Below are 27237 nucleotides of genomic sequence, written 5' to 3'. Positions count from 1 at the left end.
TGGCTATATCAGCAACTACACCGTCTCCACCAAGGTGGCCTCGATGGCGTTCCAGACATGGGCCGGCGCCCAGATCCCCATCGAGCGGCTGGCCTCAGAGCATGCCATCACCGTGAAGGTGCCCAACAACTCAGACTGGGCTGCCCGGGGCCACCGCAGCTCCGCCAACTCCGTTGTGGTCCAGCCCCAGGCCTCCGTCGGTGCTGTGGTCACCCTGGACAGCAGCAACCCTGCGGCCGTGCTGCATCTGCAGCTCAACTATACGCTGCTGGACGGTGCGTGCAGTGGGTGGGGCACACGCGGCCCCCTGGCCTTGTTCTTGGGGGGAAGGCCTTTCTCGTAGGGCTTCCATGGGTGTCTCTGGTGAAATTTGCTTTCTGTTTCATGGGCTGCTGGGGGCCTGGCCGGAGAGGAGCTGGGGGCCACGGAGAAGCAGGTGCCAGCTCTGGTGCAGAGGCTCCTATGGCCTTTCAGGCCCGTGGCAGAGGGTGGGCTCAGGAGGGCCATCGTGGGTGTCCCCCGGGTGGTTGAGCTTCCCGGCAGGCGTGTGACATGCGCGTTCTGCCCCAGGCCGCTACCTGTCTGAGGAATCCGAGCCCTACCTGGCAGTCTGTTTGCACTCGGAGCCCCGGCCCAATGAGCACAACTGCTCGGCTAGCAGGAGGATCCGCCCAGAGTCACTCCAGGGTGCCGACCACCGGCCCTACACCTTCTTCATTTCCCCGGGGTGAGCTCTGCGGGCTGGCCTGGCAGGGCAGGGCAGGGCATCATGGGTCAGCATTGCCCGGGTTACTGGCCCTATGGGGACGGCAGGCAGCGAGGGGACTGGACCGGGTATGGGGGGACTCTGACATCCAACCTGGCGGAGCCTGGGCTCACATCCACTGCCCCTTCCCTGCCCAGGAGCAGAGACCCAGCAGGGAGTTACCATCTGAACCTCTCCAGCCACTTCCGCTGGTCGGCGCTGGAGGTGTCCGTGGGCCTGTACACGTCCCTGTGCCAGTACTTCAGCGAGGAGGACATGGTGTGGCGGACAGAGGGGCTGCTGCCCCTGGAGGAGACCTCGCCCCGCCAGGCCGTCTGCCTCACCTGCCACCTCACCGCCTTCGGCGCCAGCCTCTTCGTGCCCCCAAGCCATGTCCGCTTTGTCTTTCCTGTGAGTGACCCTGTGCTCCTGGGAGCCTCTGCAGAGTTGAGGAGGGCCTGGGTGGGCTCGGCTCTATCCTGAGAAGGCACAGCTTGCACGTGACCTCCTGGGCCTGGCGGCTGTGTCCTCACAGGAGCCGACAGCGGATGTAAACTACATCGTCATGCTGACATGTGCTGTGTGCCTGGTGACCTACATGGTCATGGCCGCCATCCTGCACAAGCTGGACCAGTTGGATGCCAGCCGGGGCCGCGCCATCCCCTTCTGTGGGCAGCGGGGCCGCTTCAAGTACGAGATCCTCGTCAAGACAGGCTGGGGCCGGGGCTCAGGTGAGGGGCGCAGCGGGGTGGCAGGGCCTCCCCTGCTCTCACCGGCTGTGCTGGTTGCACCCTCTGGGAGTGAGTCTCGTTGCAGGCGTCAGAACAAGGCAGTTTTTGCAGTGCTGTGTGAAGGGCTCGTGTGTTCATCCTGGGAATGACCTCGTGAGCACTCACTGTCCCTGAGGACTAGGACAGCTCCCAGCTGGAAGTAGGTGCCAGTCAGTCAGGGTGGGCAGCCCACGTTCTGCACAGTAGCGTGGCCCCACAAGTGACGTGAGCATCGCTACCACTGTGGGAGACCGTGCATCCACCCGCAATCCTGACTGCATAGCTCGTCTCTCAGACGGAGGCGCCAGCACCCTCCCCGTGGCTGTTTCTTCAATACCTCCATTTTCCTTTCATTGGAATTGCCCTTCTGGCATTCCCTTTTTGTTTTCATTTTTCTTTTTTTGGAGACGGAGTCTCGCTCTGTTGCCCAGGCTGGAGTGCAATGGCGTGATCTTGGCTCACAGCAACTTCCAGCTCCTGGGTTTAAGCCATTCCCCTTAAGCGATTCTCCTGAGTAGCTGGGAGTACAGGTGCACGCCACCACACCCAGTTAATTTTTCACCATGTCGGCCAGGCGAACTCCTGACCTCAGGTGATCCGCCTGCCTCGGCCTGCCAGAGTGCTGGGATGACAGGTGTGAGCCACCACACCTGGCCGTGTTCCCATTTTTTATTTCCGTGCTGCTTTCATCTTCATTTCCCAGTTCTTTCTTTTGATTACCTACTTTTAAAAACTGTCGGCTAGGCGCGGTGGCTCACACCTGTAATCCGAGCACTTTGGGAGGCCGAGGCAGGCAAATCACGGGGTCAGGAGATCGAGACCATCCTGGCTAACGGTGAAACCCTGTCTCTACTAAAAAATACAAAAAAATTAGCCCGGCGTGGTGGCAGGCGCCTGTAGTCCCAGCTCCTCGGGAGACTGAGGTAGGAGAATGGCGTGAACCCAGGAGGCGGAGCTTGCAGTGAGCTGAGATTGCGCCACTGCACTCCAGCCTGGGTGACACAGCAAGACTCCATCTCAAAAAAAAAAAAAAAGAGAAAAAATACTGTCACCTGGGTCTGTCACTGGGAGAGGAGGTGACACAGCTTCACGCTTTGCAGTCTGTGCATGAACTGAGGGACGGGTGTGTGGTGCGGGTCACCGGTTGTGGCTTGACTGAGGCGTGGACAGGTGTGCAGTGCGGGTCACTGGTTGTGGTGTGGACTGAGGCGTGTGCAGCCATGTTTGCATGTCACAAGTTACAGTTCTTTCCATGTAACTTAATCATGTCCTTGAGGTCCTGCTGTTTATTGGACAAATTGCAGTAACCGCAGCTCCTCGTGTATGGCAGAGCCGTGCAAAGCCGGGACTGCCTGTGTGGCTCCTTGAGTGCGCGGAGGCCAAAGCTGAGATGACTTGCCTGGGATGCCACACGTGTTGGGCAGCAGACCGAGCCTCCCACCCCTCCCTCTTGCCCTCCAGGTACCACGGCCCACGTGGGCATCATGCTGTATGGGGTGGACAGCCGGAGCAGCCACTGGCACCTGGACGGCGACAGAGCCTTCCACCGCAACAGCCTGGACATCTTCCGGATCGCCACCCGCACAGCCTGGGTAGCGTGTGGAAGATCCGAGTGTGGCACGACAACAAAGGTCTGTGCGGACCCTGCCAAGCTCTGCCCCTCTGCCCCCGCATTGGGGTGCCCTGCGAGCCTGACCTCCCTCCCACGCCTCTGCAGGGCTCAGCCCTGCCTGGTTCCTGCAGCACATCATCGTCAGGGACCTGCAGACGGCACGCAGCCCCTTCTTCCTGGTCAATGACTGGCTTTCGGTGGAGACGGAGGCCAACGGGGGCCTGGTGGAGAAGGAGTTGCTGGCCGCGAGTAAGGCCTCGTTCCATGTTCCCACTCCGTGGGAGGTTGGGCAGGGTGGTCCTGCCCCGTGGCCTCCTGCAGTGCGGCCCTCCCTGCCTTCTAGGCGACGCAGCCCTGTTGCGCTTCCGGCGCCTGCTGGTGGCTGAGCTGCAGCGCGGCTTCTTTGACAAGCACATCTGGCTCTCCATATGGGACCGGCTGCCTCGTAGCTGTTTCACTCGCATCCAGAGGGCCACCTGCTGCGTTCTCCTCATCTGCCTCTTCCTGGGCGCCAACGCCGTGTGGTACGGGGCTGTTGGTGACTCTGCCTACAGGTGGGTGCCGTAGGGGTCGGGACAGCCTCTTCCTGCCCAGCCCTTCCTGCCCCTCAGCCTCACCTGTGTGGCCTCCTCTCCTCCACACAGCACGGGGCGTGTGTCCAGGCTGAGCCCGCTGAGCGTCGACACAGTCGCTGTTGGCCTGGTGTCCAGCGTGGTTGTCTATCCCGTCTACCTGGCCATCCTCTTTCTCTTCCGGATGTCTCGGAGCAAGGTGGGCTGGGGCTGGGGACCCGGGAGTACTGGGAATGGAGCCTGGGCCTCGGCACCATGCCCAGGGCCGCCACTTTCCAGTGCTGCAGCCAGAGGGAAAGGCGTCCACCAAAGGCTGCTCGGGAAGGGTCAACACACTTGAGCAGCCTTAGCTAGACTGACCAGGGAGAAAGAGAGAAGACTCAGAAGCCAGAATCGTGAAAGAACGAGGGCACTTTGCTAAGCAGACGCCACGGACAACTGCACAGCAGCACGCCAGATAACTCAGAAGAAGCAAGCACGCGGCTGTGCACGCTTCCGAAATGCACTCCAGAAGAAAATCTCAGTACGTCTATAGCAAGTGAAGAGGCCGAGTTGGTCCCTTAGAAACCTCCCAGTGGCCGGGCCGGGTGTGGTGGCTCACGCCTGTAATCCCAACACTTCAGGAGGCCGAGGTGGGCGGATCTGAGTCCAGGAGTCTGAGACCAGCCTGGGCAACATAGCAAGACCCCATCTATATAAAACATTAAAAAGGGCCAGGCACGGTGGCTCACGCCTGTAATCCCAACACTTTGGGAGGCCGAGGCGGGCAGATCACTTGAGGTCAGGAGTTCGAGACCAGCCTGGCCAACACAATGAAACCCCGTCTCTACTACAAATACAAAAACTTAGCTGGGCATGGTGGCGGGTGCCTGTAGTCCCAGCTACTCGAGAGGCTGAGGCAGGAGAATGGCATGAACCCAGGAGGCGGAGCTTGCAGTGAGCCGAGATTGCGCCACTGCACTCCATCCTGGGCAGCGGAGCAAGACTCTGTCTCCAAAAAAAAAAAAATCCCACAAAGAAAAGCCCAGGCTCAGAGCCTTCACGATAGAATTTTTCTAAGCAGTTAAGGACGAATTAACACCAATCCTTCACAGCCTCTTTCCAAGAATACAGCAGGTGGGAACTCTTCCCATTCATACGGAAACGGTAGGCCGCACCCCTTAGGAATACACATGTGGGGTCCTCAAGAGGTTACATGCAAACTAACCCCAGCAGCACACAGAGAAGGCGCATAAGCCGCGACCAGGAGGTGTTGCTCCCGAGTCCGTGGCAGGAACCAGAGGCCCCATGTGGCTGCTCGTATTTAAGTTAATTAAAATGGAACGATGGCCGGGCGTGGTGGCTCACACCTGTAATCCCAGCACTTTGGGAGGCCGAGGCGGGCAGATCACTTGAGGTCAGGAGTTCCAAGACCAGCCTGGCCAACACAGTGAAACCCCGTCTCTACTAAAAATACAAAAAATTAGCTGGGCATCGTGGCAGGCACCTGTAATCCCAGCTACTCAGGAGGCTGAGCCAGGACAATCGCCTGAACGCAGGAGGTGGAGGTTGCAGTGAGCTGAGATTGCGCCAGTGCACTCCAGCCTGGGTGACAGAGCGAGACTCCATCTAAAAAAAAAAAAAAAATGAAATTTAAAACTCTGTTCCTTAGCTGCACCAGTCTGCTGTCAAGTGTTCAGTGGCACACGTCGCGAGCGGCTGCCATCACGGACGGTGCAGATGTCCCATATATCCAGCATTCTAGAACATTCTGTCAGATGGCACCGGGCTCTGCCCTGTCTGCTGAGGAGGTGGCTTCTCATCCCTGTCCTGAGCAGGTCTGAGCTGCCGCCCGCTGACCACTGCCCTCGTCCTGCAGGTGGCTGGGAGCCCGAGCCCCACACCTGCCGGGCAGCAGGTGCTGGATATTGAAAGCTGCCTGGACTCGTCCATGCTGGACAGCTCCTTCCTCACGTTCTCAGGCCTCCACGCTGAGGTGAGGGCTCTACTGGGGGTCCTGGGCTGGGCTGGGGGTCCTGCCGCCTTGGCGCAGCTTGGACTCAAGACACTGTGCACCTCTTAGCAGGCCTTTGCTGGACAGATGAAGAGTGACTTGTTTCTGGATGATTCTAAGAGGTGGGTTCCCTAGAGAAACCTCGAGCCCTGGTGCAGGTCACTGTGTCTGGGGTGCCGGGGGTGTGAGGGCTGCATGTCCTTGCTGGGTGTCTGTGGCTCCATGTGGTCACACCACCTGGGAGCAGGTTTGCTCGGAAGCCCAGGGTGTCCGTGCGTGACTGGACGGGGGTGGGGTGTGTGTGTGACACATCCCCTGGTACCTTGCTGACCCCGCGCCACCTGCAGTCTGGTGTGCTGGCCCTCCAGCGAGGGAACCCAGTTGGCCGGACCTGCTCAGTGACCCGTCCATTGTGGGTAGCAATCTGCGGCACAACCCCCACTTACTGGGTCTCTCCTTTTACAACCAACACAACCGAAATCTAGGGCTTCTTTTTTTTTTTTTTTTTTTTGAGACAGAGTCTCATTCCATTCTGTCACCCAGGCTGGAGTGCAATGGTACGATCTCGGCTCACTGCAGCCTCCGCCTCCCGGGTTCAAGGGATTGTCCTGCCTCAGCCTCCTGAGTAGCTGGGATTACAGGCGTGTGCCACCATGCCTGGCTAATTTTTGTATTTTTAGTAGAGACGGGGTTTCACCATGTTGGTCAGGCTGGTCTCGAACTCCTACCCTCGTGATCTGCCTGCCTCAGCCTCCCAAAGTGCTGGGATTACAGGCGTGAGCCACCATGCCCAGCCAAATCTAGGGCTGGAACATGGCTGCAGCATATAAATAGAATTGAATTCCATAGTTTTGTTAACCCTGTTTTTTGTTTGTTTGTAGTTGTTGCTGTTTTTGAGACAGAGTCTCGCTCTGTCGCCTAGGCTGGAGTGCAGTGGTGCAATCTCGGCTCACGGCAGACTCTGCCTCCCGGGTTCAAACTATTCTCCTGCCTCAGCCTCCCAAGTAGGTGGGACTACAGGCGCCTACCACCACACCCGGCTAATTTTTGTATTTTATTAGAGACAGGGTTTCACCATATTGGCCAGGCTGGTCTGCAACTCCTGACCTTGTGATCCGCCCACCTCGGCCTCCCAAAGTGCTGGGATTACAGGCGTGAGCCACCACACCCAGCCCCTGTTTTGTTTTTGTTTTGCTTGTTTCTTAGGGTTGTTTTTCTATTTATGGTAAAGGCATTGGCTTTCCATTTGTAGCATCAATAGAATATTTCCTGTTAACAATAACCTTATGTCATAGTAAATGGTAAAGGGATTTAAAGCAGTGGTTTTCAGCTGCCAGAGGCCTGAGTGAGTTTGGGCACACTCTGTGTGATCGGGCAGAAGGCCTGTAGGAAGTTTAGCCGAGGACAGGGCCAGGAAAGGTGATGGACAGTGGGGGTCTGTCCTGGTCACCAGGCCCCTGGGTCCTGCCCACCTGCTTGGAGCTCCCCACCCATCACACATGATGCTGCCAAGCCCTCTGGGTATTGTGGGCAAATACCTTAGGAGAGAAGCTGATGAACTTTGTTTCTTGAGATGCACAGATTCCTTGGACATCCCTGAGAGATCAATCATGAAAGTCAACTTGGTTTTCTCCCCCTCATTTGGGTTCAGAATTTAAAGTTCACACACACAGGCAGTAAGATGATATAGATAAGGACATCATCACTCGGTTTCGGATGTTAAAATGTCTAGGTGGGTTAGGGGTGATTTGAGATCACACAACCTTGTGGCACAAAGAGGAATTCCCAGGCCAGAGGGAGACATTTTATTGCCATGTTATGATCTTATCATTGAGTTGAAAGGCAATCTTGTTTCATTTTGGATTCTTTCTTATGTTTATGTCTTATAAGGGCACTTTGAATTTCCAAGCAAATAATAATTTTGAATTAGCTTTTAATCATTGACTTCTAGCACAGTTATATGATCAGAAACATGCTGTGTGATTTGATTGCTCTCAAACATATTGAGATTTGCTGGAACAAAATAAGTCAGGTTAATTTTTGTAAATGTACCATGCATGCTTAAAATGAATGTATGTACATTTGTTCCTGAGATACAGGTTGATGGGCGGATGGCTACATGGATGTGATGGAGATGGTTTACTATCGGGACCTTCCGCATCCTGCTGATGTTTTGTTGCTTAAGATATGAATGGCTGAGCGGAGGCTGTAAAACCTGGCACTCTGCTTGGGTATGAGGTTCTTCCTGCCATCCTGCCATCATTTGTTTTTTATGTTTTGTCACCAAAAGTGACCTTGAGGAACCCTGGGAGCTCAGGAAGGAAGGAGCGCCCAGAAGCAGGGACAGGGAGCTGGTTGGGGAGGGCCAGAAATCAGGTTTGTGAAGGTTCCAGAGAGGACCTGGCCTTGGGAGGAGCGTGGGGGACTGAGATGGGGGAGGGGTCATTGGAATGATGCGGGCGCTACTTGGAATGTCCATTGTGAGGCACCACCGGGGTCATCAGGGATTGGTGGAGAGGGAGTATGAAGCCCCAGGGTTGCTAAGGGAGGGCCCAGACCGAAGAAGGTTTGGTGGAAAGCAGAACCTTAGTCTCCCTCTAATTGCTCCTAAGCCTCACGCTCCCTTGCCCCGCATGTCCTGTTGCTTCCCTGATCTTCTCCGTGACCTGTAGCTAAGCCTTCCACCAGCGCTTGAGAACTTAATTTGAACCGGATCCTTTCCCAGACCCTTTCTTCTTCTCCTCCTCCTCCACCTCCTCCAGGTGCCCAACAGCCCCCTTCTCCTCCTTTCCCTTCCCTTACTTCCCCCCTTCCCCTCCCCTTCCCCTTCCCCTCCCCTCCCCCTCCCCAACGCAGATCCGGCCCCCGGTCCCGTCCCCTTCCCTCCCCCCTGCCCTAAGCCACCTCCACCTCTGTCCTGGCCGCCTCAGGGCGCCTGAAAGGACCAGGACATGCGGGTGCGGTGGCTGCTCTTTTGGCTCCTCTTTTGGCTCCTGCTGGCATTTATCAGCCATCAGTCCACCTGTGTGAGTGGACGGGTGCTGTGGCTGCTCTTTCGGCTTCTCCTTTGGCTCCTGCTGGGATTTATCAGCCATCAGTCCACCTGTGTGAGTAGACGCTGGACCCGCGGGGTTTCTTCCTTTTTACTGGGCTGTGTCACGCGGCATGAAATGACACAGCTCAGGCCTGTAATCCCAGCACTTTAGGGGGCCGAGGTGGGCAGATCACTTGGGTCCAGGAGTTGAAGGCTAGCCAGGGCATCATAGCGAAACCCCATCTCTACAAAAAATTCCAAAAAAGATTAGTCGGGCCTGGTGGTGCGTACCTGTTATCCCAGTTACTGGAGAGGCTGAGGTGGGAGGATCGCTTGGGCCCAGGAGCTGGCCGTTGCAGTGAGCCGAGATGGCCCCACTGCACTCTTGTCTCTAACAAACAAAACGGACCAAAACAAAGTGAAATGTCATTTGGTTTGTGTCATCTGGTTTGGTGACTTTTTTTTTTTTTTTTTTTTTAGACAGTCTCACTGTCGCCCAGGCTGGAGTGCAGTGGCAAGATCTCGGCTCACTGCAACCTCCGCTTCCGGGGTTCGAGCAATTGTCCTGCCTCAGCCTCCTGAGTAGCTCAGATTACAACGCCTGGCTAATTTTTGTATTTTTAGTAGAGACGGGGTTTCACCATGTTCGCCAGGATACTCTCCATCTCTTGACCTCGTGATCCGCCTGCCTCGGCCTCCCAGTGCTGGGATTACAGGCGTGAACCACCGCACCTGGCCAAAATATATAACCTTAAGTGTAAGTTTACTAACTTTGGAAAGTACATACACCAGCATAAACCAACCCCCTTTCAAGATCTACATTATTTTATTTATTTATTTTTTTGAGACAGTTTCTTCCTTGTTGCCCAGGCTGGAGTGCAATGGGGCAATAACAGCTCACCGCAACCTCTGCTTCCCAGGTTTGAGCGATTCTCCTGCCTCAGCCTCCCGAGTGGCTGGGATTACAGATATGTGCCACCACTCCCAGCTAATTTTGTATTTTTAGTAGAGATAGGGTTTCTCCATGTGGGTCAGGCTGGTTTTGAACTCCCGACCTCAGGTGATCCACCCGCCTCGGCCTCCCAAAGCGTTGGGATTACAGGCGTGAACCACCGTGCCCAGCCAAGATCTACACGATTATGTCACCCCAGAAAGTGAACGCTCACTCTTCCCAGCCAGTCTCTTTCTTATCATAGGTTAGCTTGCTTATTCTGGAATTTCGCGTATACAGATGCATGCCATGCCATAGGTACTCTTTTGTGTCTGCTTTATTCTGCTCAACACCATGTTTCTGAAATCGTTACCATTGTTGTATGGTTCTCTAACTCCATCATTTCCATTTCAGACTCAGCATATGCTGAGTTCAACCTGTTGAAGGGCTATCTCTGTTTAATTCACCATCTTGAAAGAAACATTTAAAATTGAGATGTTTTCAAGAATATATAGTTAAATCCTGAGGAATCAATGTAGAAATGTTATCACAAGCTGTCTGAACTTACTCAGGGGAAGTCTTCGTCTTCACTCACATGAGAGTCTAATGGAATTAATGTCAACAATCTTAGAGAAATCCCACACTATTCATGCCATTTTCATGATCTCCACCTTGGTAATTTTTTTTCTTTTTTTTGAGACCGAGTCTCGCTCTGTCACCCAGGTTGAAGTGCAGTGGTGCGATCTCGGCTCACTGCAACCTCTGCCTCCCGGGTTCAAGTGATTCTTCTGCCTCAGCCTCCCAAGTAGCTGGAACTATAGGCGCGTGCCACCATGCCCTGCTAATTTTTTGTACTTTTAGTAGAGATGGGTTTCACCGTGTTAGCTAGGATGGTCTCAATCTCCTGATCTCGCGGTCCACCCACCTCGGCTTCCCAAAGTGCTGGGATTGCAGGCGTGAGCCACCACGCCCGGCCCACCTTGTTAATTTTTAAGCACTAAAATTGGATTCTTATTTGTGAATGAAGTAATCTCTTCATTGTATTTTTTTTTTTTTTTTTTTTTTTTTTTTTACTTATGCTGAGCTTTAAATGACAAAGATTCATATAATCCAAGAGAGAAGTATTATTTAGAGGGATTCTTTTACCATGTGATATATAATAAATGCATCCAATGTTATACATCAATTTAAAAAGCAAATAACTAAAGAAAAGATAACTACTGGCCAGGTGCAGTGGCTCACACCTGTATTCCCAGCACTTTGGGAGGCCGAGGCAGGTGGATCATGAGGTCAGGAGTTGGAGACCAGCCTGGCCAAGATGGTGAAACCCTGTTTCTACTAAAAATACAAAAATTAGCCGAGCGTGGTGACAGGCGCCTGTAATCCCAGTTACTCAGTAGCTGAGGCAGGAGAATCGCTTGAACCTGGGAGGCGGAGGTTGCAGTGAGCTGAGATCATGCCACTGCAATCTAGCCTGGGTGACAGAGCAAGACTTTGTCTCAAAACAAAAAGAAAAGATAATTACTTTATACTTAGCTTGTCTTAGCCATGAGTGACGGGCTGCATGTGGCCCAGGACAGTTTTGAATGCAGTTCAACACAAATTTGTAAACTTTCTTAAAACGTTAGGAGATTTTGGCCAGGTACAGTGGCTCATGCCTGTAATCCCAGCACTTTGGGAGGCTGAGGCGGGCAGATTACCTGAGGTCAGGAGTTCGAGACCACCCTGGCCAACATGGCAAAACCCCATCTCCACAAAAAATACAAAAATTTGCTGAGTGCACTGTCAGGCACCTGTACTCCCAGCTACTCAGGAGGCTGAGGCAGGAGAATCACTTGAACCTGAGAGGCAGAGGTTGCAGTGAGCCGAGAGCACACCACTGCACTCCAGCCTGGGTGACAGAGTGAGACCCCATCTCAAAAACAAAAACAAAAACAAAATGGCCGGGCACGGTGGCTCACACCTGTAATCCCAGCACTTTGGGAGGCCGAGGCAGGCAGATCGCCTGTCGGGAGTTCAAGGCCAGACTGGCCAACATGGTGAAACCTCATCTCTACTAAAAATACAAAAATTAGTCGGGCATGGTGGCAGAGACCTGTAATCTCAGCTGCTCGGGAGGCTGAGGGAGGAGAATGGCTTGAGCCCAGGAGCTGGAGGTTGCAGTGAGCCGAGATTGCACCACTGCACTCCAGCCTGGGCGACTGAGTGGTGCGGAACTCTGTCTCAAAAAAAAAAAAAAAAAAGGTTTTTTTTTAGATCATCAGCTGTTGTTAGTGTTAGTGTATGTTATGTGTGGCTCAAGACAACTTTGCTTCTTTTAATATAGGCAGGGAAGTCAAAAGATTGGATATCCCTGCTTTATACCAAGAAAGACAACACCCCACATTTGCAATGCCTAAAAACACTACCAGCCGTCTGAAAAACATGAGACTTCTAACTTCTGTTCTTTTTTGTAGCAGTGGAATCCCACGGTGATATCTGAGGGATGTGGTTACCTTTTGGAGGAGGTTGACGGTTTCTAAGGATGATTCTTTCTGAGTGAAATATTGTCAGTGTCATTGACCTTTTCATTATTTCAACTATTATTATTCCAGGTTATCAATACTCTGGCTGACCTTCGTCATCGTGGGACTGACTTTGGTGGAAGTCTTTGGTTACTTATCAGTACTGTGTTTCTGAGAAGTTATAAATTTGCCATCTCCCTCTGCACAAGTTACCTTTCTGTGAGTATACTAACTTTCTGTAGAGGTATACTTGTAATCACAAATAAGAATAAATTATATGAAACAATTCACGTTTCTGGACTTCATTATGAATATGTGGTTTTACCCCAAAAATCAGGGAAATGATTTATTAGCATAAGAATTATGAAAATACCTGCCATTTACATTATGAAAATTAAATGGGTCGGTGTTTGTTTAATAGAATGTCAACAGAGCTTTTGGTCAAAAATAAGTTTTTTTAACCTTTGTGCTATTTGTCACAGATGGAGTATGAGGTTTCGTCACTGAAATAGGAAAGTCTTCCTAAACTCTTCTGCTTTATAGTTCTATCGTATGGGTGGAAGGAAAGCTTCCAATCTCCTCTCTGAAGATTCCCTGCAGAAATGAGCTGACAACAGACAGCTTAACAGGAAAAGAAAAACATAGAACAGGCATAAACATGGGAACCAGCTGAAAAATGAGACTGCTAGAAAGGCTGGATGGTTGATGCTTAAAGAGCACCCTCTTCTGAGGGGAGAGGGAGATAGATGGAGATGTAGGCCATTTAGAGGAGCAGCAAATGATTTTTAGGGGAAATGAAAGAGCCCAAGGAACAAACAGTTGGCCTGAGACAAAGTTCCTCTGAGGTCATAGGGACGAGGTGACAAACTGCCGGAAGGTGAAGGGCAGAACTGCACTGCGTCTCATGATGCAGAGAAAGCCCCAGAGAATCTCTTAGAACTGCCCTCCAAGAGAATCAATGAAAAGTGTGTCTGGGCAGGGTAATTTTGAATGACACCATTCAAAGTGCATGTTCCCACTTGCAACCGGAGAGAGATCAGTATGTCAAAAGTCTGTACTTGGTAAGAATTTGGCTGCTAAGTTGTGCCATAATTTGTCTTTTGAGCCTTTTTTCCTTTGGGTAAGTTGAGCTCTACATTTTGTCTTGCCATTCATGACAGTAAAAATGTGGTCGTCTGGGGGCTGAACCTCCTTCTGAACAATGATCCAAGATAAAAGTACTAATACCACAATGCTTTTTTATATTCAAGGGAAGAGGAAGTATGTTTCAGTTTTACCACCTAGATAATTACACGTCATTTGGCACTGCCTTTCAAGATATGTAGAAAACAGAAAATATATGAGTTACGAAGATATCTAGGCACATTTAACATTCTCTATGCCACTTAGTCCTGAACAGAGAATTTTCGGTATAAATTGGAGGAAGCTTTTTTTTTTTTTTTTTTTTTTTTTCTTTTCTCACCCCCAAGACGAGTCTCCCTCTGTTGCCCAGGCTGGAGTATAATGGTGTGAGCTCGGCTCACTGCAACCTCCACCTCCTGGCTTCAAGTGATTCCCCTGCCTCAGCCTCTCAAGTAGCTGGGATTACAGGTGCCCACCACCATGCCCAGCTAATTTTTGTATTTTTAGTAGAGTCGGGGTTTTACCATGTTGGCCAGGCTAGTCTCAAAACGACCTCAAATGATCCACCCGCCTCAGCCTCCCAAAGTGCTGGGATTACAAGCGTGAGCCACCACGTGAGCCAGGGGAAGTTTTTAAATTTACCACTTTTTAACAATTCCATTTAGGAAAGTTCAGTTGAGCTATTGGACTTGGACAACTTCGCACCTCTCATCTTTGTCCTTGTCATCTAGTCATCTATACCATTACCTCCTAAGCAGGGACATCATGGGTGCCATGAAGCATTCATGCGTGATGGCATTTCTTTGCTTCTCATTTCTTCGTGTGTTTGACATTTCTCCTAGCTCCAAACTGGGCCAGCTACCTTTCCTATGAAATCTAGCAGTAGCTGTGGGATAGACGTGGTTGCTCTTTTCATCTTTTTAGTTTACCCGTTGCTTCTCTCGAAATCCTAGTACATGATTTTTTTTTTTATCCTATGTGCAGAAATCAGGAAAAAACAAATTCTACAAAGAATTTGAAAGATATTATTTCAGGCCAGGTGTGGTGGCTCATGCCTGTAATCCCAGCACTTTGGGAGGCTGAGGCAGGTGGATCACTTGAGGTCAGGAGTTCAAGACCAGATGGGCCAACATGGTGAAACCCCATCTCTACTAAAAAGACAAAAATTAGCCAGGCATGGTAGCGGGCACCTGTAATCCCAGCTACTTGGGAGGCCGAGGCACAAGAATCGCTTGAATCTGGGAGGTGGAGGTTGCCGTGCGCCAAGGTAGCGCCACTGCACTTCAGCATGGTTGAGTGACACTCCGTCTCAAGAAAAAAGTCATTTCAATGACTACCTCAGGAGATTCATAGGTATCTGACCCACATCTGAGATGGGATTTGCATTGCATTTTAGCTATGATGAGAACAAATATTTAATATCTTTGAAGATTAAAAGCATACTGTGATAATATGGAAATCTTGGTGGGAATTCAGTCATTAGTGAGAATGTTTTGCGTTAAGTTCAAACCAGCCTCAACGAAGCTGATGTGAGGGAAGGGAAAGTGAACTCTGAGTAGAGCAGGGACAGAAGGAAGATGCTCCAGTGCAGATCAGGAAGGAGCAGGTGGTGAAATGTTACAAATTCTAGAACTCAGAGAGCTGAAGGTAATTACTTCCTTTTCAGGTTGTGAAACATGTTAACCTGTGGTAAAATACTTACAAGATGATAATTACCATCCAACCGTGTTGAAGTGTGCAGTTCAGTTGTGTGAAGTATATTCATGTCATTTTTTTTTTTTTTTTTTTTTTGAGACGGAGTCTCACTCTGTCACCAGGCTGGAGTGCAGTGGTGGGATCTTGGCTCACTGCAACCTCTGCCTCCTGGGTTCAAGCAGTTCTCCTGCCTCAGCCTCCCGAGTAGCTGGGACTACTGGCGTGCATCACCATGCTCAGCTAATTTTTGTATTTTTAGTAGAGATGGGGTTTCACCATGTTGCCCAGGATGGTCTCCATCTCTTGACCTTGTGATTCACCCGCCTCAGCCTCCGAAAGTGCTGGGATTACATGCGTGAGCTACCGCACCTGGCCTATTTTTTTTTTTTTTTTTGAGACAGAGTTTCAATTTTGTTGCCCAGGTTGGAGTGCGATGGCACAATCTCAGCTCACCACAACCTTTTCCTGCTGGGTTCAAGTGATTCTCCTGCCTCAGCCTCCCGACTAGCTGGGATTACAGGCATGCACCACCATGCCTGGCTAATTTTGTATTTTTAGCAGAGACAGCGTTTCTCTATGTTGGTGAGGCTGGTCTCAAACTCCCGACCTCAGGTGATCCGCCTGCCTCGGCCTCCCAAAGTGCTGGGATTACAGGAGTGAGCCACCGTGCCAGCCTCATGTCATTCTTGTGTGTGTGTGTGTGTGACAGAGTCTCATTCTGTCGCTCAGGCTGGAGTGCAGTGGTGTGATCTCGGCTCACTGCAACCTCCGCCTCCCAGCTTCAAACGGTTTTGTGCCTCAGCCTCCCGAGTAGCTCGGATTACAGGCACCCGCTGCCATGCCCGGCTAATTTTTGCAGTTTTAGTAGCGACAGGGTTTCACCATCTTGTCCAGGCTGGTCTTGAACTCCTGACCCCGTGATCCACCTGCCTCGGCCTCCCAAAGTACTGGGATTATACGCATGAGCCACCGTGCCCAGCCGTCATTCTTATATTATTATTTCCTAGGTGTCTTTCCTGAAGACTCTCTTCCCGTCTCAAAATGGACATGATGGATCCACGGATGTACAGCAGAGAGCCAGGAGGTCCAACCACCGTAGACAGGAAGGTATGGCTCTGTTGGAGTCCCCATAGTGTGGAAATGAGTTTGCCCTGGAAAGGGAAAGAACAGCTTCTTGCCCTCAGGTTTCTCACCTTCTCCTCTCCTCACTCTGACCAAGGGCTGAGGTCCATTTGTATGCACACAAAGAAAAGAGTTTCTTCCTTTCTAGGAATTAAAATTGTCCTGGAAGCCATCTTTACTTTATGGAGACAGGTGAAAACCAAAGTTCGAGCTAAAATCCATAAGATGAAGGTGACAACAAAAGTCAACCGTCATGACAAAATCAATGGAAAGAGGAAGACCACCAAAGAACAGTAAGATGTGCCTTGATACAAATATTGTTGTATGAACCATGTGCCAATCAAAGTAGACAACTGTAAAGTCCTTGAGAATATTTTCTACAATATTTGTGGCAAATTCAGTGGGTTCATAATTGAGTTTGTCCTTTCTGCTTCATTAGTTTAAGATGTATAATTCCTTTCCCTTCCTACATTCTTGTTTGTAATTTTTTTGGGGGAAGAGGAGTTGCTAGTACTGGCATTGGTTTTCCTTTCTCTCTCTCTCTCTTTTTTTTTTTTTTCCTGAGATGGAGCTTTGCTCTTGTTGCCCAGGCTGTAGTGCAATGGCACAATCTCAGCTCACTGCCTTTTGGGTTCAAGCAATTCTCCTGCCTCAGCCTCCCAAGTAGCTGGGATTACTGGTGCCCACCACCACGCCCAGCTAATTTTTGTATTTTTCCTAGAGATGGGGTTTCACCATGTTGTCCAGGCTGGTCTCGAACTTCTGACCTCAGGTAATCCACCCGCCTCAGCCTCCCAAAGTGCTGGGATTAGAGGCGTGAGCCACCACACCCAGCCTTTTTTTTTTTTTTTTTAATTTTGAGATAGAGTCTCGCTCTGTCGCCCAGGCTGGAGTGCTATGGTGCAATCTTGGCTCACTGCAACCTCTGCCTCCCAGTTTGAAGCAACTCTGCCTCAGCTTCCCGAGTAGCTTGGATTACAGGTGTGTGCCGCCACATTCGGCCAATTTTTTTTTTTTTTTTTTTTTGAGACAGAGTCTCACTCTGTCACCCAGGCTAGAGTGCAGTGGCATGATCTTGGCTCACTGCAACCTCCGCCTCCCAGGTTCAAACGATTCTTATCCCTCAGCCTCTTGAGTAGCTGGGACACCATGCCCGGATAATTTTTGTATTTTTAGTAGAGGCGGTGTTTCACCATATTGGCCAAGCTGGTCTAGAACTCCTGACATCATTATCCGCACACCTCGGCCTCCCAATGTGCTGGGATTACAGGTGTGAGCCACCGTGCCCAGCCCAATTTTTGTATTTTTAGTAGAGACAGGGGTTCACCATGTTGGCCAGGCTAGTCTTGAACTCCTGACCTCAGGTGATCTGCCTACCTCAGCCTCCCAGTGTGAGCCACCGCACCCAGCCTGGATTGTTGAATTCAATGCTTGGGTCACCTCCAGATTCATTTTCACAGTCTTTCATGTTTTGGTCGTATTACATTGTATTTTGCTGCCATATGACTGATCTTTTTTGTTAAATGTGAGATACTTGTTAAAAAATAGTTAGCAATGAATTGAGGCCTAGTAGCATGTTATCTTGCTGCAGAAGAGATGGGAGTCTACTTCTGGGGGATGGTCAGGGGTCCTCCATAGAGGCTGCAATTGAGGTCGTCGGTGCAGGCTCAGTCCCTACAAAGGCCAGGGTATTTCCTGTCCACCTCTATTCTGTTGCATGACCCTTCTGGGTCTCAACCAGAGCCAGTGGACTTCAGTATGGGTCGCTTTCATTGGCAGACGCTCAATCCACTTGTTTTCCATCTAACCCCACGCATGTGTGCAAAAGCTGCTCTGCTTCTTTGCATCTCAGTAGTTCCTTCTGGAATTCAGCAATGAAACTCAGGGAAATGGGTTCCAAATGCGAGGCTGACTTTCGTCCTGGGTTTCCTTCTTCTCCGTCTTCACCTCGTGTCTGTTTACTGCCATGTTAGCAATTTGATGTATTCAATCATGGGTTTTATATTCTGTTTGGTGTCCCCCATTGTTCTCATCGGAGATCAGAAGCTTCAGATGCACTTATGTCAACTCAAGAGTAGAATGCTTCCTTAGCTTCCCTCCAGAGTCAGGTTTTGTGTTTCTAGTTCCCAAGTGCACAGCAGGAGTAGTGATGTCCTCACTGGCTTCTCATTTGCATTAAACTGTGAGCTTCTTTAGCGTGGGGACAGGACCCTGCTCCCATTGCATTCTCAGCACCTCACCACACACTCCTTGTTGGAGGCCACTCCAGACAGCATGTGCTGAAGGATACCCTGTGGTCAGAAACAAGTTCATTAACTTTCTCTTTGAAGTGTTTTCGTCCCTGTTTCCTAGCGTTCTGGGAATTTTACACATCCTTCCTATAAAACCAAGTATAAGGTGAGATCCTTAGGATCAGGACCATGAATCAAGTGGTGTGAGGGCAACACAGCAAACTTACCCTTTTTAGGCCGTTTCCTTTTTCTGCCCTCAATCTCTGTGAACTGAACCTTGTTAAAGTCAGTCAACACCAGGGTGGATGGTTTGCAGTTGTCACCTATTTTCAGGACATAACACCCTGACTTAGGAGCCATTCCGATCATTTCTAATTCAATAGATGCGCCCAGCATTCAGATTGCCTTTTCAGGATCTTTAAAGTCGATGACAAGAGTTCCAGTCCTGAATCATGGCAAAGTGCAGTAGTGAACTGCGGGGTTAATGACACCATATTCTGGAAGGATCTCTCTATGGCTGATGGTCTCAGTTCCGGCATGAGCCTCTGGGTCTCACACAGGAGGAGTCAGATGAGGAGCAATGCTCTGCTTCCGATGGAGTTAGTTGTGATGAATTGGTGAGGTCTGGTTTTTCACACTGAACTAAAATGAGCTTTCGCTGTGTCAAGCACAAGACTGACCCCAGAGACACACATAGTGCACCTCATAGAAGCTTTTAATAGTCTTTATATTTACTAAAGAATAGGACTAACTATGGAAGTATGAAGATGAGCTGGAAATGACAGGTGACTTGCCAGCAGGCCAGAGTGTGACTTTTTTTTGTCCCTCAATGGGAGGTGTCCATTCTCCCTTTGGTTGTGAGAATCAGTTGGTTCATTTGTGGGAAGGTTGCAGGGGGGATCTTTGAATCACAGCCTTCAGATGCCAGAAGGGCAGAGGGAATCCCACACGGGCTGGTGGATCATGTGTGTGCATTTCTCTCCCTTCTAATCTGAGGAAACTAAGCATGAAAGAATGTGAGCATGCAGAAAAGGAGAGGCAGGTATCAGAGGCAGAGGAAAATGGGAAATTGGATATGAAAGAAATACACACCTACAAGTGAGTTCAGAAACTGAACCCCACCCTCTTGGGAAACGCCCATTGGAGTGTTGTTTTTAACCTTTGTACAGTGTTTAGACCCAGTAAATGCAGAAATAGAAACAAATGGTCAGAAGACATATCGAGAGAGAGAGAGAGAGTTCACAAAACAGAAAACAAAGTACCTTAATATTTACCACTGACCAAAAGATGTGAAGCAGCAAAATGTCTCCTGACCCCATTGCCAGCTAGACTGTGTGTGGAAACTCGGTTCATACCAGCCATTCTAGGGGTGGGGTGAGTTGTTGTCATCCTTAGGAAAGTGTGTTGTTGTAGGATCAACCACATCCTTCAAAAGGACTATGCCTGTTTATAAGCCCAGCTGTTTCTGCCCTGTGAAACACGGTAAGGATATTAATACAAAGAGAATACAGCTTTATGATAAAAGATGCTCAATGAAGGATGAATTAGGGATATACTGAGAATGGGGAAGGAAACTATCATCTCAGAAGTCAGCAGGCAGTAAGCAAGAGGAGGAATCAATATAGCAACAGTTTGGATCAGACCGTACAGTTTTTTTGTTTTTGTTTTTGTTTTTCTGAGATGGAGTCTCGCTGTGTCACCCAGGCTGGAGTGCAATGACGTGATCTTGGCTCACTGCAACCTCCGCCTCCCAGGTTCAAGTGATTCCCCTGCCTCAGCCTCCCGAGTAGCTGGGATTACAGGTGCCTGCCACCACGCCCGGCTAATCTTTTGTATTTTTAGTAGAGACGGGGTTTCACCGTATTAGCCAGGATGGTCTCAATCTCCTGACCTCGTGATCCATCTGCCTCGCCCTCCCAGAGTGCTGGGACTACAGGCATCAGCCACCGCGACCGGCTCAGACTGTACTCTTATAGCCATCTGAAATACGTTTTCTAGGTACAGATAGATTGTGTAAGGGTACAGTTGTGAGGATAACAGAAACATGGCAGATTATTTAAAATCATCGTGAAAGTGGTGCTTTATCTGATGAAAGTGATTGTAATCCATAGGAAAATGTTTCAACGTGCGCAAGAGTTGCAGCGGCGGGCAGAGGACTACCACAAATGCAAAGTAAGGAGCTTCCTCCCCGCAGTTGCAGGATAGTTCAGTGCTGATGCAGATGATGCCACGGCTCTTAGACTCTCTCAACATTCAATTTCTCATGTGTTGGCTTTTTCAGATCCCCCCTTCTGCAAGAAAGCCTCTTTGCAACCGGGTAAGTTTGTTTGTTTTCCTTGCTTTTGAACATAGTCTGCCAGGTCAGGACATGGATACATTTTTCTCCCTACAGCTCTGTGCTCAAGCCCTGCAGAGGGAGATGGCAGAGAGAAAGGCTGCCTACAAGCATCACAGTCCCATCCCTGTTGGTAACCGTGTTGTGCAAAAACACCTTCATCCCCACCCAGTGGGGCCCCTGATCTAATATTCAAAGTGTCAGAGGTTCCATATTTGTAATAGCAAATGGGCCCTGACTGTAAATTAGTGAAGAGTGAATGTAACTTATTACCCACAGGGACAATTCCAAATGAAGGCCTTAAATGATGCTCAGCTAAGCTGGTTCTTGTGTGGCCTCTGTACCTTCAAAAGCTGCCGAGTCCTATGATTACACGTGATGGGACTTGTACACTTGAAGTGAAACACAGTTTTAAAACTTGCATTGTTTAGAATTCCCACCTCATTTTTCCATGGACAAAAGTATTCTTTATGTCCTAGTGCACTTACAATTTGGTATTACCTGGGAGTGAAAAGAAATATTGCAGCCATGCCTAACTGACTTCTTGAGGTAAGATTGTTCTGTCAGAAAACCCTCTCCCAGTTCCCCTGCAGCTCTTCAGGAATCCACATCTCTCCAGAGCTCTTTGTTCTCATGGGTGGCACCTCCAGAGTGAAGAAGATCCTTTGTCAAGAAGGGAAACAGAGGGGAAATGAGAGGGTCCTGCAGGCAGAGCTGGAATCAACTTCCACTCTGCCTCTTGCAAGCTGTGTGACCCTGGGCACAATTTCTCCTTCCTCTGGAAACCTCTGTTTTCTTAGATTTGGAGCAGGGTGGTCACACTGACCTTGCAGAGTTCTGAGAATCAGAGACAGAACATAAAAGGCCTGGAAAACATTCTCCAAAAAGAAGCTGCAACATGTGTGGACAATGGGCTTTTCATGCCTCTCTTACTGTCTGTTGACCTGGTGCAAGAAACATGCTCTGGTGATGGCTGTGAGGGAGGAATGAGGATAGACATAGACACTCCTGTGTCTCAAACATGCTTCTTTATTACTCTGTTATGACTCTGTCTTCCCTGGGGCAGGACCCCAGCCTGCCTACATTTGCAGACAGACACAGTGGCATGTGGAGACAACAGTGTGTCCCAATGACTTTTCTTTACCCCCCAGCTGTCAGCAGTACTCAGTGGAAGGGTGATATTATGACAGTGATACTGCTATTTTGAAACCTGGAGGATGGAAAGGTGCAAAAATCTATCACCAGCAACAGAAGGTGCAGACCGTGTTGGTGGCAGTAATTTTGTCCATCAAATGAATATGTGTGAAAACATTCCCTTCTTCGGCCCTACAGGTCAGAATGGCGGCAGCGGAGCATCGTCATTCTTCAGGATTGCCCTACTGGCCCTACCTCACAGCTGAAACTTTAAAAAACAGGATGGGCCGCCAGCCACCTCCTCCAACTCAACAACGTTCTATAACGGATAACTCCCTGAGCCTCAAGACACCTCCCGAATGTCTCCTTCGTCCCCTGCCACCCTCAGTGGATGATAATATCAAGGAGTGTCCTCTTGCTCCTCTTCCACCCTCTCCTCTTCCACCCTCAGTGGATGATAATCTGAACGGGTGTCTCCTTATCCCTCTTCCACCCTCTCCTCTTCCACCCTCAGTGGATGATAATCTGAAGGAGTGTCTCCTTGCTCCTCTTCCACCATCTCCTCTTCCACCCTCAGTGGATAATAATCTGAAGGAGTGTCTCCTTGCTCCTCTTCCACCCTCTCCTCTTCCACCCTCAGTGGATGATAATCTGAAGGAGTGTCTCCTTGCTCCTCTTCCACCCTCTCCTCTTCCACCCTCAGTGGATGATAATCTGAAGACTCCTCCCTTAGCTACTCAGGAGGCTGAGGCGGAAAAACCACCGAAACCCAAGAGGTGGAGGGTGGATGAGGTGGAACAATCACCAAAACCCAAGAGGCGGAGGGCGGATGAGGTGGAACAATCGCCCAAGCCCAAGAGGCAGAGGGAGGCCGAGACACAATTACCCAAACCCAAGAGGCGGAGGTTGAGTAAGCTGAGAACACGCCATTGCACTCAAGCCTGGGCAATAAGAATAAATCCGTGGGTCGAAAAAAAGAAAAAAATCAAAAAATAAAACAAAACCCACACTCCAAAAACAAACTAACAAAGAATAAATAAATAATATAAAAATAAAATAAATACTGCAGTCCTTATGTTATTGCTTTGTTTCAGTATCTGGTATGATTGCCTGAGGGACCTGAGGTTCTTAATTAATTGTGGGGTTTTTTTTTTAATCTTTAGAAGTGGTTGGTTATGTAAAATATTATTATTATTATTATTATTATTATTATTATTTTTTTTGAGACTGGGTTTTGCTCTGTCACCCAGGCAGGAGTACAGTGGCTCGATCACAACTCACTGCAGCCTCAACCTCCTGGGCTTCAAGCAATCCTCCTGCCTCAGCCTCCCAAGTAGCTGGGATCACAGATGCATGCCACCACACCTGGCCAATGTTAAAAAATCCTTTAACTTTTTTGTAGAGATGCACTCCTGGACTCAAGCGATCCTCCTACTGGTCCCGACCACCAGCCTCTTTCTGATAAACATTTACACTGTTTATTATCTGATGCCATTTCTATCTTCTTCCTTGTCATCCAGACATCAAAGAATTAGGTTTCTTCAGGGTTTTCTTTTTCAAGTCCTCATTGTTAAAGATCACTCACATTAGGGCCAGACACCACGACTCATGCCTGTAATCCCAGCACTTTGGGAGGCCAAGGCGGGCAGAGCACTTGAGGTGGGGAGTTTGAGACCAGCCCGGCCAACTTGGTGAAACCCCACCTCTACTGAAAAACATACAAAAATTAGCTGGGCGTGATGGTGCATGCCTGTAGTCCCAGCCACTTGGGAGGCTGAGGCATGAGAATCGCTTGAACCCAGGAGGCAGAGGTTGTAGTGAGCCAAGATCACATCAGCACACTCTAGCCTGGGTGACAGAGCGAGACTCTGACTCAAAAAATAAATAAAATAAATATCACTTACATTAGATATACCCAAGGGGTGTTCTATAGAGAGTTGGAAGCAGTGGTTATTGCAACAGGGGCACGGAAGTCATCTGGCTATGCCAGGATGCCCAGGGGATACTCGGGGTGGGTGGCATAGTGGTGCTGGGGACTCACCGCACAGGACGCTCTGATTGACGCACTGCCAGGAGTAGCACTCTGTCTTGGGGCTGCAGCCGGCCTCCTCAGCTCGAGTGTAACAACAGTCGTGGCCATGGCAGCACCTGCGGATGTCACATGGGCAGGACAGCAGGTGGGTGAAGCTCTCTCCTGGCCCTCCTCTCTTGCCAGGACCATGGGTGACTGAAGACCCCCAGGGAGGCACAGCATCCTCTTATCTAAGTTTTTTTTTTGTTTTTTTTTAAGAGACAGGGTCTTTCTCTGTCGCCCAGGCTGGACTGCAGAGGCACAATCATAGCTCACGGCAGCCTTGAACTCCTGGGCTCAAGCGATCCTCCTACTTCAGTGTCCCAAGTAGCTGAGACTACAGGCACACGCCAGCATGCCCGGCTGGTTTTTTAATTGGTATTTCCTTTGAGACAGCGTATCTCTCTGTTGCTCAGGCTGGAGTGCAATGGCTCAATCAGCTCACTTTAGCCTTGAACTCCCGGGCTCAAGTGATACTGCCACCTCAACCTCCCAAGTATGCTACTACAGGAACACAAACTCCTTTTTGAAATTTTTTGTGGATATGGGGGTCTCACTATGTTGCCTAGGCTGGTCTCAAACTCCCAGGCTCAAGCAGTCCTCCTACCTCAGCCTCCCCAAATGCTGGGATTACAGGTGGGAGCTACTGTATGCCTGGCCTTATCTAAGCTGTTTCCCTGAAAATCCCCGACTTGGGTAATGATTCCATTGGCCCCACCATGCCCTGTCCTGCCTTCCTGGCTGTGCCCAAGCTTGGTCCCTGCCTGCCTGCCTCACTCTCTGGGTCTCGAGCTTCTGTGACACATGACTCCTCTCTCTTCCTGGAGTGATCCAAGCCCTGCCACTTCCTGACTTTGCCCACACTGTACCCTCTGCCTGGGGCAACTTCATGTCTGCCCATTGACCCTTAGGCCTCAGCTCAGGCACAAGCCCCTGCCTCCGGAGGTCATCCAGGCCTCACCAGGCTACACCCTCTCGTAAAATTGGATTCCCTCCCTTCAGGGCAGGTTTATAATGAAATCCTCCTCAGAGGCCAGGTGCGCTGACACCCATCTGTAATCCCAGCAGTTTGGGAGGCTGAGGTGGGAGGATCACTTGAGGCCAGGGGGTCGAGACCAGCCTGGGCAACATAAGAGCGACTCTTGTCTCTATAACAAATTTAAAAATTAGCTCACCAGGCCAGGCTCAGTGGCTCATGCCTGTAATCCCAACACTTCGAGAGGCCGAGGCAGGTGGATCACGAGGTCAGGAGTTCGAGAGCAGCCTGACCAACATGGCGAAACCCTGTCTCTACTAAACATACAAAATTAGCCAGGCATGGTGGCACGCACCTGTAATCCCAGCTACTCGGGAGGCTGAGGTAGGAGAATTGCTTGAACCCAGGAGGTGGAGGTTGCGGTGAGCCAAGATCATGCCGTTGCAGTCCAGCCTGAGCAACAGAGCAAGACTCTGTCTCGAGACAATAAAAACACACAAAAAATTAACTCGCCAGGATGGCACATGCCTATAGTCCTAGCTACTTGGGAGGCTGAGGAGGGAGGATTCCCTTCAGCCCAGGAGTTTGAGGCTGCAGTGAGCCACTATGATTGTGCCACTGCACTCTAACCTGGGCAAAAGCGAGACCCCAGGCTAGAGTGCATGATTTTGGGTCACTGCAACCTCCACCTCCCAGGTTCAAGTGATTCTCCTGCCTCAGCCTCTTGAGTAGCTGGGACTACAGGCATGTGCCACCACGCCTGGGTAATTTTTGTATTTTTAGTAGAGACAGGGTTTAGTAGAGACCATGGTGAAACCCCGTCTCTATAAAACAAATCTCTACTAACCCCATCTCTACAGAAAACAGCTGGGCGTGGTAGTGCACACCTGTAATTCCAGCTCCTTGGGAGGCTGAGGCACGAGAATCATTTGCATCTTGGAGGCAGAGTTTGCAGTGAGCTGACATCGCACCACTGCACTCCAGCTGGGATGACAGAGCAAGACCCTGTCTCAAAAATAAGAAAAAGGAACAAACAACAGCAACGACAACAAAAAAACCTCTGTGTCAATCACAGCCTTCAAGCTAGGGGAGAGGCGGCCGAATTCTGCCCTCTGCTAACTGACTATAGCTTTGTGGAAATGGGCGAGTGGCATGCCCTTTTGAGCCTCAGGGCCCCATCTGTAAAATGGGCATAACCGTCATGCCCGTCTTTAAGAACAGCCTTGGGGGTAAATGAGTGGAGCTCATGGAAAGATCTCAGCCCACAACCTTCCACAGAACAGGCGCTTCTCACAAAGTAAGTAGCAGGAGTGCAGAGGCTGCAGGCATGAATCCAGCCAGACTGCCTGGGTTCAAGTCCCAGCTCCCACGTCTTGGTAACTATGTGGCCTCAGACAAGTTACTTAACATTTCTTTTTTTTTTTTTTTTTTTTCAGAAGGAGTTTTGCTCTGTCACCCAGGTTGGAGTGCAGTGGTGTGATCTCGGCTCATTGCAACCTCTGCCTCCCGGGTTCAAGCAATTCTCTTGCCTCAGCTTCCTGAGTAGCTGGAATTACAGGCACCTGCCACCACACACAGCTAATTTTTGTATTTTTAGTAGAGACGGGGTTTCACCATGTTGGCCAGGATGATCTCGAACTCCTAACCTCGTGATCCGCCTGCCTCAGCCTCCCAAAGTGCTGGGATTACAGGCGTGAGCCACCATGCCCAGCCAAATCTAGGGCCAGAACATGGCTGCAGCATATAAAAAGAATTGAACTCCATACTTTTGTTAACCCTGTTTTTTGTTTGTTTGTAGTTGTTGCTGTTTTTGAGACAGAGTCTCGCTCTGTCGCCTAGGCTGGAGTGCAGTGGTGCAATCTCGGCTCACTGCAGACTCTGCCTCCCGGGTTCAAACTATTCTCCTGCCTCAGCCTCCCAAGTAGGTGGGACTACAGGTGCCCACCACCACACCTGGCTAATTTTTGTGTTTTATTAGAGACAGGGTTTCACCATATTGGCCAGGCTGGTCTGGAACTCCTGACCTTGTGATCCGCCCACCTCGGCCTCCCAAAGTGCTGGGATTACAGGCGTGAGCCACCACACCCAGCCCCTGTTTTGTTTTTGTTTTGCTTGCTTCTTAGGGTTGTTTTTCTATTTATGGTAAAGGCATTGGCTTTCCATTTGTAGCATCAATAGAATATTTCCTGTTTACAATAACCTTATGTCATAGTAAATGGTAAAGGGATTTAAAGCAGTGGTTTTCAGCTGCCAGAGGCCTGAGAGAGTTTGGGCATACTCTGTGTGATCGGGCAGAAGGCCTGTGGGAAGTTTAGCAGAGGACAGGGCCAGGAAAGGCGATGGACAGTGGGGGTCTGTCCTGGTCACCAGGCCCCTGGGTCCTGCCCACC

General features: G+C 50.0%; 1 protein-coding gene across 1 annotated transcript; it reads left to right on the top strand.

The window, feature by feature from the left end:
- The first annotated feature begins 43 nt into the window (after positions 1 to 43).
- On the top strand, positions 44 to 22871 carry LOC129394277 (polycystin-1-like). Its single transcript, XM_055100205.2, is given in 16 exon segments — positions 44 to 275; positions 571 to 727; positions 904 to 1156; positions 1281 to 1476; positions 2977 to 3090; positions 3093 to 3146; positions 3233 to 3376; positions 3471 to 3681; positions 3772 to 3898; positions 5558 to 5674; positions 12252 to 12380; positions 15986 to 16085; positions 16249 to 16393; positions 20443 to 20503; positions 20613 to 20648; positions 21999 to 22871. Coding segments are annotated over 16 exon segments (2874 nt in total). The 3' UTR covers positions 22797 to 22871.
- The last annotated feature ends 4366 nt before the right edge of the window (positions 22872 to 27237 follow it).

Source organism: Pan paniscus, chromosome 18 (genome assembly GCF_029289425.2).
Source record: "Pan paniscus chromosome 18, NHGRI_mPanPan1-v2.0_pri, whole genome shotgun sequence".
NCBI classification, from domain to species: Eukaryota; Metazoa; Chordata; class Mammalia; order Primates; family Hominidae; genus Pan; species Pan paniscus.
The sequence above is the reverse complement of the archived record's forward strand: the minus strand, read 5'-3'. Positions and strand labels throughout refer to the sequence as shown.